This window comes from Rattus norvegicus, chromosome 5, assembly GCF_036323735.1.
Source record: "Rattus norvegicus strain BN/NHsdMcwi chromosome 5, GRCr8, whole genome shotgun sequence".
NCBI classification, from domain to species: Eukaryota; Metazoa; Chordata; class Mammalia; order Rodentia; family Muridae; genus Rattus; species Rattus norvegicus.
In genome coordinates this window covers 164,700,787-164,716,585 of record NC_086023.1, presented here as the reverse complement: position 1 = coordinate 164,716,585, position 15,799 = coordinate 164,700,787, and the positions used below count along the sequence as shown (strand labels likewise).

At 49.3% G+C, this 15,799-nt stretch overlaps 1 protein-coding gene across 1 annotated transcript in view; it reads left to right on the top strand.

Moving 5' to 3' along the window:
• Pex14 (peroxisomal biogenesis factor 14) overlaps window positions 1-15,799 on the top strand; it is a 136,477-nt gene that overhangs the window by 102,767 nt on the left and 17,911 nt on the right. Inside the window, 1 exon segment of the mRNA NM_172063.1 lies at window positions 8,103-8,231. Within this exon segment, the coding sequence (NP_742060.1) occupies window positions 8,103-8,231 (129 nt within the window).

Genomic DNA, 15,799 nt, shown 5'->3' with positions numbered 1-15,799 from the left:
GAGTGGTGTGTGTGTGTGAGTGGTGTGTGTGTGTGTGAGTGGGGTGTGTGTGTGTGTGGTGTGTGTGTGTGTGGTGTATGGTGTGTGAGTGGTGTGTGTGTGTGTGGTGTGTGTGTGAGTGGTGTGTGTGTGTGTGTGTGGTGTGTGTGTGTGTGAGTGGTGTGTGTGTGGTGTGTGTGTGTGTGTGTGGTGTGTGTGGTGTGTGTGGTGTGTGTGTGTGTGTGTGTGTGTGTGTGTGTGTGTGTGTGTACCCACGAGTCCATAAAAGGACATCAGATCTCCTAGAGTTGGCGTGATAGGCAGTGGTGAGCTGCCTGATGTGGGTGTTGGGAACTGAACTCAGATCTTGTGCAAGAGCAGTCTGTGCCCCAGGGTCTCTCATATACATATAATCAGGGTGCTCTGGAACTCATCATGTAGTCCAGGCTGGTCTCAAATTCTAGGTAGATCTAGCTTCAGCCTCTGCAGTGCCAGGATTACAAACATGAGCCCATGCCCAGCTTCATATATCCTTAAGTCGTGCACACCTATAGGATCTCATATTGTATTTTCAAATGCATGTGTATTGTGTAGTGTTCAGATCAGGGCAACTTATCTGTCTCCTTAAAGAACCATCTCTTTATAGTGGAAGCATTCAGTATCATCTCTCCCAGCATGAGAAATACAGCGTGTCATCCTTATGTGATGACCCACTATGCTCACGGCACTTTTTGCCCCTGTCTGGCTGTGACTAAGATCCCTTGTTCAGTGCACAGGTCTGTGTCTTGTGTCCTGGCTGTCCTTTCTGCTTTTCTTCTTCTGGGGGAATTTGCTCTAAGACTGCTGCTGAAGGTGTGCTGTGTCAAGCTCTCCAGGATGGCCCCTCACCCTGGGGCCTTTCGGAAAGCCCCTCGGGGGTAGGAGTGAGGACAGGTGAGGGAGTCACTTCTCCCGTCTGTGAGGGCTGGAACTGCCCGTGTAGACCAGGCTGGCATCAACTATCAGACTCGCCTGCCTCCGCCTCCCTAGTGTTGGGATTGAAGTCACCATGGCTGGTGTCTGTGGGGCTTTGTTCATTTGTTTCTATTTTCTTCATCTGTAGATGAAAGGAGGGATGGAGGAAGGCAGAGAGAATGGGATAGATGGCCACCACCACCAGAACGTCAAGGGTTTTCTCTTTTTGTTTTTTTGGATTTTGTTGTTTTGTTTTGTTTTCCTGTTCTGGTGAGTTACGGCTGTTTAAAAGGCAGACAAGGGGCTGGAGAGATGGCTCCGTGGTTCAGAACACTGACTGCTCTTCCCGAGCTCCCGGGTTAATTCTCAGGGCAGACATCATGACTCAAACGTTCCATAACTCCATCCTTGGGATCCACCAGTGCCTTCCCCTGGCCTCCATGTATACTGTGTGCATGTGGTGCAAACACACTGCAAAACACGTTTACACACATAAAATAAAAAGCAAATTTAAAAAGACAGCTGAGGAGCTGGAAGATAGAGCTCAATGGTTCAGAGCACTGGCTGTTCTTAGGAAGGGCTGTACACGATGGCTCTCAAGCATCGGTAACTCCAGTTCCAGGGGTTCTGAGGCCCTCCTCTGTAACCTCTGCAGACCGTACATATGGTGCACATGTACATACTCAGGTAAAACTAAACACCCATGCACATGAACTAGATAAATATGCTTTAAAAGCAAACAAGTGCCACAAGTGTCCCTTCTGAAATGGGTAAGTCTAAGTGTGGCTGAAGTGTTTATTACTTAGGCTTTCCCACACATTCATAAAAACTCAACAGGCCTGTTGCTAAAGACCTACATGTTAGAGGCTGTCCTCTCTGACGGCAGCAGTCTGTAATCCTCCAGAATTGATGGCGGACATTAGAAGTGACCCTTCTTTTTGTTTATCTTCAGTATGGCCAGAGAGGGATTAAAGGGAAAGTGGAGGCACTCTTTAGACTGTGCAGGTCAGAAATAGACATCATGGCTGCTGATGGGAACTCCGCTCAGTCTTTCATACAGAGGTCTCAATTTGTGTAACACAGAGGGCAGCTCACTTCCGTCTTGTTCAGTAGGTATACTACTCCCCAGAGGCACTCAATAAATTTTATAGAAAGTTCCTCCTTATGTGAAGGCGCTAAGCCTGGTGTAGCTGTTATAATTTAGGGCTCCAAGGGAGTACATCTGCCTTGTGGAATAACCTGCCAAGTGTACAGAAGCTTTTGATCTCGGTGGATTTGCCTGTGTCACTGTACTCCTGGGCTCGAGGCTCTGTGACCGCAGCCTGTCTGCTTTGAAGTGAAGGCCCGCCTTGCATTTAGTTCGTGGCTGAGATGGTCCTGTGTGCTGCGTGGGAAGACTTAGGAGCTTGACTGCTGCTGATGTTCTGGTTTTGGCCACTAACTTCTGAGAGCTCCACAACTGGTCATGGCTGTGCTCATGGCTCCTCTGTCTCCTCAAGGACCCTCCTCCCCAACACGGGAAGAGCAGCCCCATCTTCTCTCCTGCCAGGTCTCCGAGTCTGAAAGCCGCAGGGAAATACATACACTGTGCACTGCCTTCTTACTAGTGATTTACTGGGAGAGGTGCCTGCCGTGAGACCAGTGTCCTCGCGCCTCTGCTTAGTTTTCTCGCACACTTGATATATTTAAAGGATGTATTGTCGTCATGGTTCACCAGGATAAGGAAGGGATGGGTGTGAGTTCTAATGAGAGGTCTGAGCGCTCTGTGCCGAGATGAGAATTACATTTGTGGTTAAATATCTTCCTTTTCCCTGGGTGGCAGGAGGCAGTGTTTTGCTGTTTCCAAAGCAACCTTTCTGTGGAACAGTTTTCAGGATACTGAGGAGCTTCCAGTTTCTAGATATCAGCAGCACTTTTCCTCCAGTTGTACAATCGCCCTCATTTGAGGAGAGGGGAAGTCTCTCACCCCAGTCTTGAAGTTACACATTAATATTGAGATCGGGAGAGCCAGCCCACCTCCAGCTCAATTCGCATAAAAACTTTTATTCGGACTAGTGATATTTAGAACTGTTTTTCTCAAAAACTGGTTCTTGCTACTTGGGGAACAGTTGTCAGCAGAGAAGGAAGCTTTGGCTTATTTGCTTAATATTTTACCTAGCGGATTAGACAGGTTGGGGAGCTGGGGGTGGGGATAAGAGAGTGGGTGGGGCGGCCCCATAAACAAGGTGATATATAATATTTTTTTTGTTCTCCTTTTAAATAAATACCGATCAGCTTTATGTTCAGAGACAATAGGAGCCGTTGGCTTAAATTTGCAGTTTACTGTATTTATGGCTGTAATATCAAGGTGCTGCCGTCGTAATTTCATGCCCCAATGAGAAGAGCAAGGTCGAAGCAAATGCTTCCATCGGCATCTGCTCGCACACCGACTCATAAACAAGGCCCGGCCGGATCAGGTGGCACGGGATAATACAGGCTAATGAAATACAGCGCGGCTTTCCATTACTGTTGGTTTTTACAGTGTCGTCATTACGCGTAATTTATGTTTAAAAAATTCAATTTTATACAAGGCACTGGGAAATAGGGGTCCACAGGTCATCCTACGACTTTTAGAGGCTCCAAGAGTCCTTATTGTACTCTACTGTTCCAACCAAATGTTAATAAAATAAAATAAAATAAGAATCCTTTTTCCCTTTCCCCTCCCTGAACCCATTCTGAGGGAGTTGATTTTTCTTTTAATTTGGGGAATATCTTGAGCCAGCTGTCTTCCTGCCTCATCTCCTCCTGAAATGTGCCGGGCAGATAACTAGTTGTGTTCTGAGAGAGGTGACCCCTGCTCAGTCGCAGAGTCTCAGCTGAATCGGAAACAGAGGGGCTGTGGACGGAGGAGATGATCTGAATCCTGGGCCCTTGGCTGCTGCCCTTGGCTGTGCGCTGGGGGTTTGTACCCGCCCCCTCCATGTTCCTCTCATTCTCTACAGCTTGATTATAAAGCTTGGTCCAGACTGGAAGGTGCTGCTGGGGTTCATTACCTCACATATTTTCAGACTATTCCTAGCGCTTCTGCCTTGGTTGCTGTCCCTGCACAACGCAGAGAACACTGCTGTTGTCTGTCAGGTTTCTGTTTCACCTTCAGAGTCAGGCCCAGAGCTGTGCCCAGCAGGCACTGTAGTCAGTGTGGAGTGGCTTGATCTGAGAAGCTCCTGTGCGGCAGAAACCATCAGCCTGCCAGGAGAGGACAGTGGGCAGCATGTTCTTGTTCTCCCTCCCCCTCCTACTCTCCCTCCTCCCCCCACAGACACACACACACACACACACACACACACACACACACACACACACACACACACACACACACACAGTGTCTTTGGCTTTTGTTTGTTTTCTCATAGAAACCTTTGAGAAAAGAAAGCAGGCTGTCCTGAGCCCCTGTGTGGTCCTGGGGAAGCTGCTCCTTCTCTCATTCTTAAGTGCAGCCCTCTGGGGAGAAGAAATCCTTGGTCCTGGAACTCCACGGGGCAGCAGTGGTAACTTCCTGTTGTGTGGAGAAGTAGTTTGCAGGGAATCAAGGGAACAGGAAAAGTGCTGGGACCTTGGAGGGCTTTGCAGGTTAGGCAGCCTGGGCCTTGTAGGTGAGGCAGCATTCTCTGGGCCTGGCCCAGCCTCTGGCCACTGTCCTTCCTCCCTCCTGGACCAGTGCTCTTGCTCCTTCCCTGAGTGAGGGAGGGAGCAGGACTTCCTTAGAGTTATTCCTTACTAGCAGTAGATGGTAGGGTGGGAACTCTAGAAAAATCACCCATGGGAGAAGGGAAATTGCTGGAAGGAGATTAAAATGCCAAGTCCTAGTGGTGTCAGATAACAACAGCCAACACCTCAGCTAAGAGGAAAATGTAAGCTTTATCAGAGTGAATGAACTCTTCCAAAGGCAGATAGGGAGGAGGTTTGCCTGCTGCCTGCAGAATGGCAAGTCCTCTGCTCTCGGTTCTCTTCAGCCATTGCTCAGTCCCTTTGCGATTAGATTATTCCTCACAGATAGCAATCAACTGGAAGGAAGTGTGTGTGTCTAATTTGCATGAGATTATTTAAAACAACAACAACAAAAAAGGTCTGCATTAGTCAGGGTGATGGTAAACACCCAGAGAGATGCCTTTATAATATAGCCTGTGCCTTCCTTGGCTTTCCGAGCCAAATATAATTCACTTACAATTGGCAGTTTCCTTTATTATTCCTTTTAACCTTTTGGATTCTGCAAGGTCTCAATCAAAGATCTGCATTGTTTATCTTGCGAGGTGGGGAGGAAAGATGGGCTAGGGCGTCTGGATGTTTATGCATGGGTCCTGTGGCAACAGTTTATCACAGAGGTAGTCACCTCTGTAATGGAGCCACTGGCTAGGTAGATAGCGAGTCTTGATCCAGAGAGAAGTGACCAACCCCGACTTGGTCTTCCTATGCTTAGCTCCAGAAATAGAGTCCTGAAACTCACCAGTGCTGTCTGAGTCAGGACTCTCAGGGAAGCACAGCTCTGGTCTGTGAGGAATGTCTGGGGTAAGAAGAGGATGAATCTAACCACTCTGGCATTGTTAAAATGTCGTCCAGTTAAGCATTTGCAGGACTGAGCCAGGGGGTCTGTAGCCCATGTTCCTCTATCCCCATGAACTAGTACTGGCTGACTCTTGTCTACAGGCAGGGCCGGGGTGCTGTGGGAGAAAGGGATTTCACCCTTCTCTAAACTTCGACAGCTAAGAGTGAAGTTGCCATCTGACGTCTGTACCTCTGGTTGCCACTGTTCTCCAGGACAGGTCGGATCTGGGCGGTCTTCACCCCTACCTCAGGGGAAATGGTTGGTTGGAATGACGCTCCAAAATTATGTTCTGTCCCCCCCTCCCCTTCTTGAGAAAAATGACTCATTTATTGAAACTAAAATCAAACCCCTGACTTTCCTGGAGAGCTAGGTTATGTTGGAATCCCAGCCAGTGTGGAGTGCAGCACCAAACGGTAAGGTCTCTGAGAAGCAAGAGCCTGGAAGGACGCACTGATGGCATTCAAATTCTGAGTCGCTGGTGGGCTCAGTCAGCGGCCGGCCCAGGGAATGCAACTGTGTTTTATTAGGGAAATAGTCTTGGTAAGAGCTCGGGGCCAGAGGGCAGAACAACAGGCAGAAGGTCCTGTTCCTTTAACCAGCCCCAGCTCGCGGGGCCGAGGCACAGCCTGTAACTTGCTGTATATTTCCCCAGCGTTAAACATTATCGTACTTGTTTATATTTGAAAGAGCCAAAAGGGAAAATGAGAATGCAACTGAATGCTCCTTTTGGGAAAATTATCCTCATTTGCAGCCAGCAGCTGACAAGGCACATGATCCACCAGGTTTAGAGAATTCCATGGTGAGCCAGTGACCAGCAGCCTGTGCTGACGTCGCAGATGCTGCTTCCTTTTCTCTGCAGCAGACTGGGAACTGGTTAAAGCAATGTCCTCCTTCCAGCACTTGGAGGAGTACCCCTTCCTCTTTAGGAAGTGCCACCAGCAGTGACTGGCAGTTGAACATGGCCAAGAGGCACAGGCTCTAGGGAACCGTGCCCTCCAGTTTTTCCTGGCTTCTCTGGCTGTCCTAGCCCTGGTCTCGGGAGAAGAAACAGTGAGAAATGTCACCCGTTTGTGGCAAGCTATCCGGTGCAGTCTGGGATGCCCTGGTGCTTTGTCAGCTGCCCTCAGGCTAGGTGGATGCCGCAGAAGGACAGCGATGCCTGCCCGCTCCTGGCTAGCTCAGGTGGTGAAGAGGAGGTGCTGCTGCAGCAGGAAGGAAAAGAGGTCAGGGGCCATTTCCCCATAGTTAAGGTGCTCCCTTGACCGTTTGCGGTGGGGCGTGAGAAGTCTGGGGGATGGCTAGAATCGACTCAGGCCAATATGGTACAGGGTCGAGCTGTGCTCTAAAGCACTAATGCGCACCATGTATTAGCCGCCAGGCACAGAGTGTGAGGCAGCACACTGAAGATGCTGATCCTCAGAACTGCCTTGTGCTTCGTCCACCCCCAGGGGCAAGTATACCATGCTGGGGGCCTCTAATGGAGAGCTGCCCACCAGATGTGGAAAAGCTCTTGGCCCTGGTTTAAAAGCTCTGTGTTGCGGCTCTCCTGGATATTGGGATTCCGGGAATAGCCTGGTCTAGCTTGAGTTGTCTTCTGCACACTGCAGTGACCTCTCACCTGCTTCTCCACCCTCAGCAGTGGATGTCTTTGTATGCACCAGTTTTTCCTGAGTGGCCTTGTAAGAATCTGTTACAAGCCTGGGCTCTACACTTCACTACCAAAGCCCTTATCCTTTACCAAACGTCACCAGTCGGCCTCTGCCCTCTGAAAGCCTCTCTGCCTCCAGCCTGCTGGGTTAGGAGCCTGGACTTCAACTGGCTTCCCCTTCCTTCCTGGCAAATCCTTCCCACACGCTGTAACCACTGCAGATGGCGCCCTTCGATCTCCTGATGCCCCTGTGCAGCGTAGTTAGAGCGACAGAGGATTGGGGTGGGGGGGACTAGCCAAAGGCGATCCAGGCAGCCTGGGATAGGCTGGAGCAATTCATCTGAAAGCATGGGTCTGGTCTCGCTTTGATCTGTTTTCTTGTTTTATTTTCTTCTTTACATTCTATATCCCATTCATACTAATCACAGTCAGTCCTGATTTTTCTTTTTATTTCTGCATTTGTCATAAAATAAAGCAAATTATTCCCGTCTTCGGAAACGATCTAGACTAATTAGTCGTCTCACCCAATAATTAGTTTTTTGTTTCCCTGTCTGTTTTCGTGCATTATTGTTAGTTTTTTCCCCTCTTTTTTTAACACCATTACAGATTAAAATGAGCCACATTTGCAGTTGATGGTATCTGTTTTCGGGGGAAGAATGGAGAATTGCAGTATGGAGCGACTTCAAAAGCAGCAATAAACTCAAGGATAAATTAAGGAAATTGAATGAGCCACATTTGGAAGCAGTGTTGAGGCTAATATTCTGTCGCTTAAGGTTAAATTGCAACGGAGAGAGGTTCCCGAGAATCCGAAATCGAGGAGGCAGCACACTTGAATGCAGGGCCCTCTGTGGCCGTCAAGGCCTTCTTGCAAAGGAAGATTTCGCTGGGGGTGGACACTGTCAGGAGGTGCTCACCTGTGTCCTTTGCTCTTCTCTCTAGGGCTGACAGATGAAGAGATTGACCTGGCTTTCCAGCAGTCGGGCACTGCTTCCGACGAGCCTTCACCCGTGGGCCCAGCTACCCCGGTGGTTCCTGTCCAGCCCCCTCACCTCATTTCACAGCCATACAGTAAGTCACCTGTTCCAAACCCCGCTTACCTTGGCCTGGGATTCAGGACACTGGCTGAGAGCCGTGCTCCGAGGCTCCTACCGCAGCAACCCAGGAGAACTTGGATTTTCCGTTTGATGAAAAAAGCTTGAGTTTTTCTAGGGATAAAAGTGGCCTGCCCAAACTCACCTAGGTGTGGTTTCTGTGTGTGACAAAGGTTGCAGGGGAGAAGAGCTGGCAGTTTGTGCCGTTTCAGGCACTGTGGTCACAGATGATCGGCCCTGCCCCTTACTTTTTACCGGTGTGGACTGAGTTGGCCTTAACCCACGCGTCGGGGTGTGAGTGGACTCCCCTATGCCCATGGAGGTGACTTGACTACTCATGGGTTTGGGCCAACCTTGGCTCCCTCGTCCTGGCTCCATGTGTCTATTCATGTAGTGACAGATTCTAAGGGAATTTCAGATTAAATACAAAAGCGCCTTAATGCTCACACGGAACCCCAGCCACTGGGCACTTGATTGCTTTACCTGGAGGTTGCTGTGGTAACAGACAGTGCGGTGCAGCCATCCAGCCAAGACCATCATGTCTTCTTCACGTTACACGAGAGGGTAAAAAGTTAAAATTGTCTCCAAAGCTGTGGGAAATAGCTTATGCTGGTTTCTTTTTACATAACTTAGCATGGGCCCTATTGTCTTTCAAAATACCTTTTCTAAAATTGTCTTCATTTTACTTGCCTAGTAGAGTACTAGTTTTTTTTTTTTTCCCAAAAAGTGACTTAAAAGGGAGTTCAAGGCCAGATATTAAAGAGTATATTTAAAAATGGTGGGCTCATTTGATCCCAGAACATGAGTTCTGAACTCCTCTTCCTTCTCCCCTCATCATCATCATTTTGACCAGGCTTTGCCTGCAGCTGGGCTGCTGGTCCCTCAGACGAGTGCTCTCCTGTGGTCAGGGGGAGGCCAGGCGGAGGCTGGGCTGCTATGCAGCCTCGTATTAGAGTCGTGTGCCTTCTGGAGAAGCTGAGTGACAGGGTCAGAGCACTCTTGCATGCTCATACACACTCACACACGTGCACATACACACACACACATACTCACACACACACGTGCACACACACTCACACATACATACTCACACTCATACACACGTGCACATACACTCACACACACACACTCACACATACTCACACACACACACTCACACATACATACTCTCACACACACGTGCACATACACTCACACACACTCATACTCACACACACGTGCACATACACTCACACTCACACACACTCATACTCACACACACGTGCACATACACTCACACTCACACACACGTGCACATACACTCACACACACTCACTTATACTCACACACACACGTGCACATACACTCACACACACATACTCACACTCACACACACACACACACACTCACACACACACACACATACACACACCCCACAGTCCTGTCCCTCTGTGCCTGGCCTGGGCAACTGGCTCAAGGCCTTTGAGACCCCAGGAGCAGGCTTTTGCCATTGGTGAGCAAGAGGCTCATTTCTCTTCCCCAGCCCAACCCTATCAGTCTGTTGTGTAGGCTTTGGGCTATAAACGTACTTTTTAATCAGTGTCTAAGTAAGTGTCCACACTTTCCTGAGTTGTGTCCCTGAGCCCAGCCGTTTAATGGGATTTGTTGAGGATAGGCAGTGGCAGCTGGGTGCAGAATTTCTAAGACGCACATCTGCTCTGCGCCAGCTGTTTCCTCCCATGGCTTAACACCAAACAGGTCTCTCCGCTACTTGAAAACTTCCTGCTCGGGACAAATTGTTCTGGTTGGTCACAGGGTTGGCATCAGGCCCCCTTCGCTTGCCTGCCTTCTGCGAGTGCAGAGTTAACTGATGCTTCTCTGGGTGGGGCAATGGTGTGCAGTCTCCAGCCTCCTTCAGGATTGCAGGCTGAGGGTCTCAGTCTCCTGGCCTAACTAGCACATGTCTCCTTAGAAACAGGCTTCCTCCTGATTTGACAGTAGCACAGAAACAGTGGCAATGACAGTTTTAGTACTTGAGTTTTCAGTTGTCACCACCGAGCTTCAGTCTCTGCTAGTGTTACACTGTTCCATTCAGCTCCTGGGTGACTCTGCTCTTCACTTCAGTACTTTTACCAAGAGGTGTCAAAACTGCTCAAAAAAAAAAAAAAAAAAAAAAGAGGGGGAAAAAAAAAGCTTGATTTTGATTAATATAGAGAAACAAGACTTTGCCTGACTGATAATAAAACTGATAAATGACATTTGAATTACTTGTAGCGGTAATTTATTACATAAAATATCTTTTATTTGACATGCGATTAGTTGCTGGAAGCATCACTCAATCTGACTAGTTTAAACATGCTCTAAAATGAACCCCAGTAAAAACCAGGGCTGTCGGCTGCTGGCGTTATGAAACCTACTAATCCTGGAGTGAGGGGGGAAATCTGACTTTAAATATTTAAATGATTAATTGGGTTTATATATTTTTTTTACCTCTCTAACCCCCTTAATTACAACCAAACTCAGGGGAGTTTCTGAACTAGGTGTGCAGTCTGCATGCTTATCACCGAGGCATTATCTGTGTCTGGGAGGGATTTATGGCCTCTGTTCCTGAGTGCTCCTGCTTCTGTGCCTGGAACCACTGCGTCCCTTCCCTTCCCATTTCTCATCCGTGTAAGGACATTTCATCTCTGAGCCCACGCCCAGAAAACGGGCTTCCCTCTGGTGAGCCCCAAGTACCTCCGTGTCAGCTTAGTCTCTCTTGAGAACACGTGGAGGAGCTGGCATATGCAGACCTTGATTTCCCGACCACCCTAGCTTAGTGGCCATGGGGCTGCTGGGTGCCTCTTTTGCTGTCTCTGCTCTCTGGGAGCGTGCTTGACCTTGAAATGTTACTGATGCCCGTGCTGAGGAGAGCTGCCAGAATGGTACTTGTTCAGCTCAGCCCAAGCACCCACTGGATGCTCAACTCGGTATTATATGAGAGTTTCAAACATGAACTTTGAGAATTTTACATGCTCTTAAGAAAAAGAGAATAACATCAGACATTGTGATTTAATGCCAAAATTAATTATACTGACAAAAATTCTGTAAGATTACAGAAAAGAGCAAAATTAATGTGGGCTACGGCAGTCAGGAGGCTTTGTGAGAGTGGCAGGAGGTGACACCTGAGGGGGCATGGTGTCACCTAGTGTGAGGATAAACCAGTGTTCCTCCGGCTGCAGAGAAAGTCAGGCAGAGCTCAGGAAAAGCCCGGCTGGGATCCAAGAGAAACCTGATCCTCTGCTTCTCCTTTTGGCTTTGTTCTGTTTGACTTTGAGTCAGAACTTGTGAGCGAGCGTGTCCACAGCCCTGCAAGTGGGCTTCTGGGGCTTGCTCCGTGCTGAGCTAAGTGATTTGTGATTCGTGCTGAGCTGATTTCTCTTGTTTCTGTGCAGAGAGGTGAGCACCAAGGGGCCTGGAGGTGTGAGCAGGGGCTGGGACAGTGTTTTGTGGGTGCCAGTGTTTGTCACTGAGCAGTAGAGCCCCGTCAGAGGCCGGCCGGGGCTTTAGCCGCCTCTTCTTAAAATAGACCGGAGATGCCCAGGGCTGGCTCGGAGCTTTGAGTCATTTGATGAGAAGTCCTGAGAGAGCATTCTTCTGAGTTTGCTTCAGTCACAGCCCTGGGTGGTAATACACACTCATCCCGAGTACCTTAGCTCATGACTGAGTGACTCCCATGTACCAGGCACTGCACGAGACCCCTGGGACAAACAGGTTATTAACATACCCCTTAGTCTGTTTTCCACTGCTGAAGACTTGAGAAAGTCAACTTAGAAATAGAAAAGGGCTGTTCTGGGTGTATAGTTCCAGTCTGTGACTGTTGACCTGTTGGCTTGGGGTGTTGGGTGACAATGGCAGAGAGCACATGGCAGAGAGAAACTGTCCGTGTCATGGCCAGGACAGAGGGAAGGGTCTGGGTGGCTTAAGGTCTTCCTCTAGACTTTGCAGTTCTTACTTCATCCTGAGAGCACCTGGGGAACAGGCTCCCGGCCGTAGCCCAAGCCTGACTGCTCTGCAGACAGTAGCCAGCTTGTCAGGGCCTGGGAGGCAGGCAGGAAGGAGGCTGGTGCAGGAGGGGAGGGAGCCCCTGAGAGCAGGTGCTTCACTGACCCCACGGGTAACGGGGTCAGCGGTCTGACAGGATGGATGAGAGCGTGAAGACAGGAAACTCCATGATGACCTTAAGGATCTCCGGGTGATCCAAGAAGCTGGAGTATCTGAGGAGGAGGCAAAATGACAGCTAAGCCCACACTGACAGAAGATAACCAGCAGCTGTGATAGCCAGTTGTTTCAGAAGTTTCACCATCTAGTTAACAAAATTGCCCTTAGACTAATGTTAAAGTCACTTATTTAGAGGCGGATTCTGAACCTCTCTTGCCCTCCCTGTCGCCTTTGATTTTCCCCAGGTTGGAGCCCACTGTCCACTTCTTGACGGCACCCTTCCAGTGCACGTCATTCTGCCCTGATGGAGGCACCTGTGGCTCTCAGCCCCTGCTCTCCACCACACTGCATGCAAATGGCTGTCTCAGTGTCTTCTCTATTAATCTGTGAGTCCTGAGGCTTTTATACAACTCAAATGGCCTGAGGCTCTGACTTAGCAGGTGTCTAAAAATGCTTGCTGTCCGGGTGACCCGTGCCAGTGGTGTGCTTGAGAACTGAGAAGAAACTGCCTGGTGACGATGCCCATTTGGTCACCTGCCCATCAGCCAGACCTTTCTCATGTTCAACTTATGTAGGCTGTTCTCGGAAGCTTGTGGAAATAGTAATGGACACACTTGCTTTCAGGAGGTCACCATTTAATGCACAAGGAAGCTGGGAGTATGGGGAAGGACAGAAATGACTAGTCCCTGCTGTATTGTGTGGCAGTCATCTTGAGAGTTTCCACTTAAAGCATAGGAATGACGTTTGGGAACCCCAGAATGGTAGGTAGTCTTCAGAGCCTTGAAAGGGTGAGGCTTGGACTGGCTTTGCATGTCACTAGGGCAGTGCTACATCTCAGAAAATGAGTTTTCTCTGCTATCTAAGCACAGGTCGTCTAGCCAACCACGAAGGCTCTGCAGCCTTTAGGGATTCAAGTCTGCTGCCTTGACAGCTCGCTGGTATCCATTTTGTCCTGCCCACCAGGTCCAGCCCCCTACTGCCCCATCTGCCATCCAACAACCTAAAGGAAGGGAAGGACCAGCTGCCTCCCGAGGATACCCCAAGATCGCCACGTCCTGTCCATCTCCTCCTTGCTGACTGGAACGTGGTTGCATGGTCTTCCCATCTGCAGGGAGCCTGGCAAATGGGGCGGGCACTGGGGACTGCGTCTGTCCAGTCGTCTCTGCCCTCTTCATCATCGTCTAGGCCCAGTAAAGTGTTGTTGGAGCTGGCGTGAGCACTCACACTCAGGGGTTACCGGGCCTGTGCAGGCTCCAGTGGCTGGCTGCTGTGGTATTTAGAAAGGTTCAGCTGGTTTATTAGGAGGGTGGGACTTGCTACTTTATTATCACGCTTTATAACATCTAAATGTTAGATTCCTCTGTGTGAGTCGGGCGCCATCAGGCATGTGCTTCTCAGGCTGTGTTAGAACCCTTAGGTCACTTTCTCCCTTGGTTTCAGCCACCAACAGGTTGGGGAAAATGTTGGCTTTTGCTCTCAGCCACTGCTAACCTTGAAGGGACATTGCACAGGCTGTGTGCCTGTGACCTCAGGAGGGTGGTTTACATGAAATAACAGGTACCATCTGAGGGGAGTGTGCACTTCCCAAAACCGTCACTACATCGCAGAACGTTTCCAGTACCCCAAAGGGTCCCTTGCGCCCTATTTCCAGTCAGTGCACCCAATCCTGCCAGGGCAGCCACTGCTCTGCCTTTCCTTGCTGCCTTTAGATATTTCTTTCCCTGAGCTTCCACAAATGGAGTCATATGGCCTGTCCGCTCAGGCGTCTGGCTCCTCTGCCCCAGTAGTGCTGAGACGCATCCAAGTTGCTGTGCAGTCAGAAGTTGCTCATTTTATACTGAGCCATCCACCCCCACCGTATGGAAGGGTATCGCTGCGTGCTTATCCACTCAGCACTTGATGGACTTTGGGTTGTTTCCAGTTTTTAGCCATTATGAGTAAAACTCTTGTGCACATTCATGTACCAGTCTCTGTGTGCTTTTATGTCTCTTGGGTGGATGCCGAGGAGGAGATTGCTGGTTTGTATGTTAAGTGTAGGTTTAACCTTATCAGAAACTGGTAAACTCTTTTCCACCAGCAGTCCCAGCCCCGGCAGCAGCTGTGTTCCCGCTGGGGCGTCAGAGACGTTAATGTGTGTGCAGGGCTGACTACTGAAGGCTTCCCTTCCTGTAGTGCCTGGCCAGGGCAGTGCCTTCACGTGCTTACTAGTCATCTGCACGTCTGTCTGTCTTGGGACGTGTCTGTTCTGGTCTCCTGCCTTTACTCATCTCATTATTGACTTAGAAGAGTTCTTTGTATCCTCCGTCAGACAGTGTATTATGGGTCTTTGTTCTTTTGCCTTCCACTTAAAGTGGGGAAAGAAAGAGCTGATGCTTTGAACTCGGCACTATCTTGGTGGGAGGAGGCCTTTTGGCCTTTTTATATTACCCTTTGAAAAGGAAAAGGCCATACATACACCTACACCAACCCCCATTTACCATTCATGGCCGTCGCCCATCTTGTCTTTTCTAGAAGGATGCTCTGTGGTGTGTGTTATGCATGGTGCTGGGGTGAAGCCCAGGCCTGTCGTGCTGGGCTGTAGGTCTGCAGTCAGCTCTGAGTTCGCTTTTGTTCCTTTCTTCTTGTTTATCACTGATTTTTAATGTGTGTGTGTGTGTGTGTGTGTGTGTGTGTGTGTGCACGCACATGTGTGTGTGCACATGTGCATGTACAGAGGTCAGAGGACACCTTGTAGCAGTTCGTTGGTCTCCTGTCGTGTAGTTCTAAGGATTGAACTCAGCCCCCAGCCTTGGCAAAGGCACCTTCACCTGTGGACCCGCTCAGCAGCCTGTAAACAATTTTTCGTGCTGTCGGAGGATACTTTCTGTATCATAGAACTCGTCATTTCGAGTGTAAATTCAGTGTCTTTAGTAACTCAATGAGAGGTGTGGTCATTTTCCTGGGTGAACTTTAGAGAGTCCTTGTGCTCTCCTGTAGGACCCTCAGATCCACTCCCTTTTAGTCCTGGTTCCTACCCCATCCCCAGGCAAACCTCACTATGAATTCACCTCTTCTGGGCATTGTGGGTAAATGGAGTCACAGAGTGGGTGATTTCTGCACTTGGCTTCTTTTTGTTGGCACAATGGTTTTGAGGTCACCCATATGGCAGAGTTCCATTGTATGGGTGGTCCTCATTCTGCCACCAGTTGATGGACAGGTAGATGATCTGGTCATGCTTTGGGTTTCTTGTGTACTGTGAGTTGAACATGCTAGGCAGGTTCTCTACTGTTGAGTGCGCCGTTGGCCCCACCTCCTGTTCTGGGTGATGTGAGTAACACTGCTGAGGACAGTGGTGTGCAAATCTACACGGAAACATGCGAGTAATAC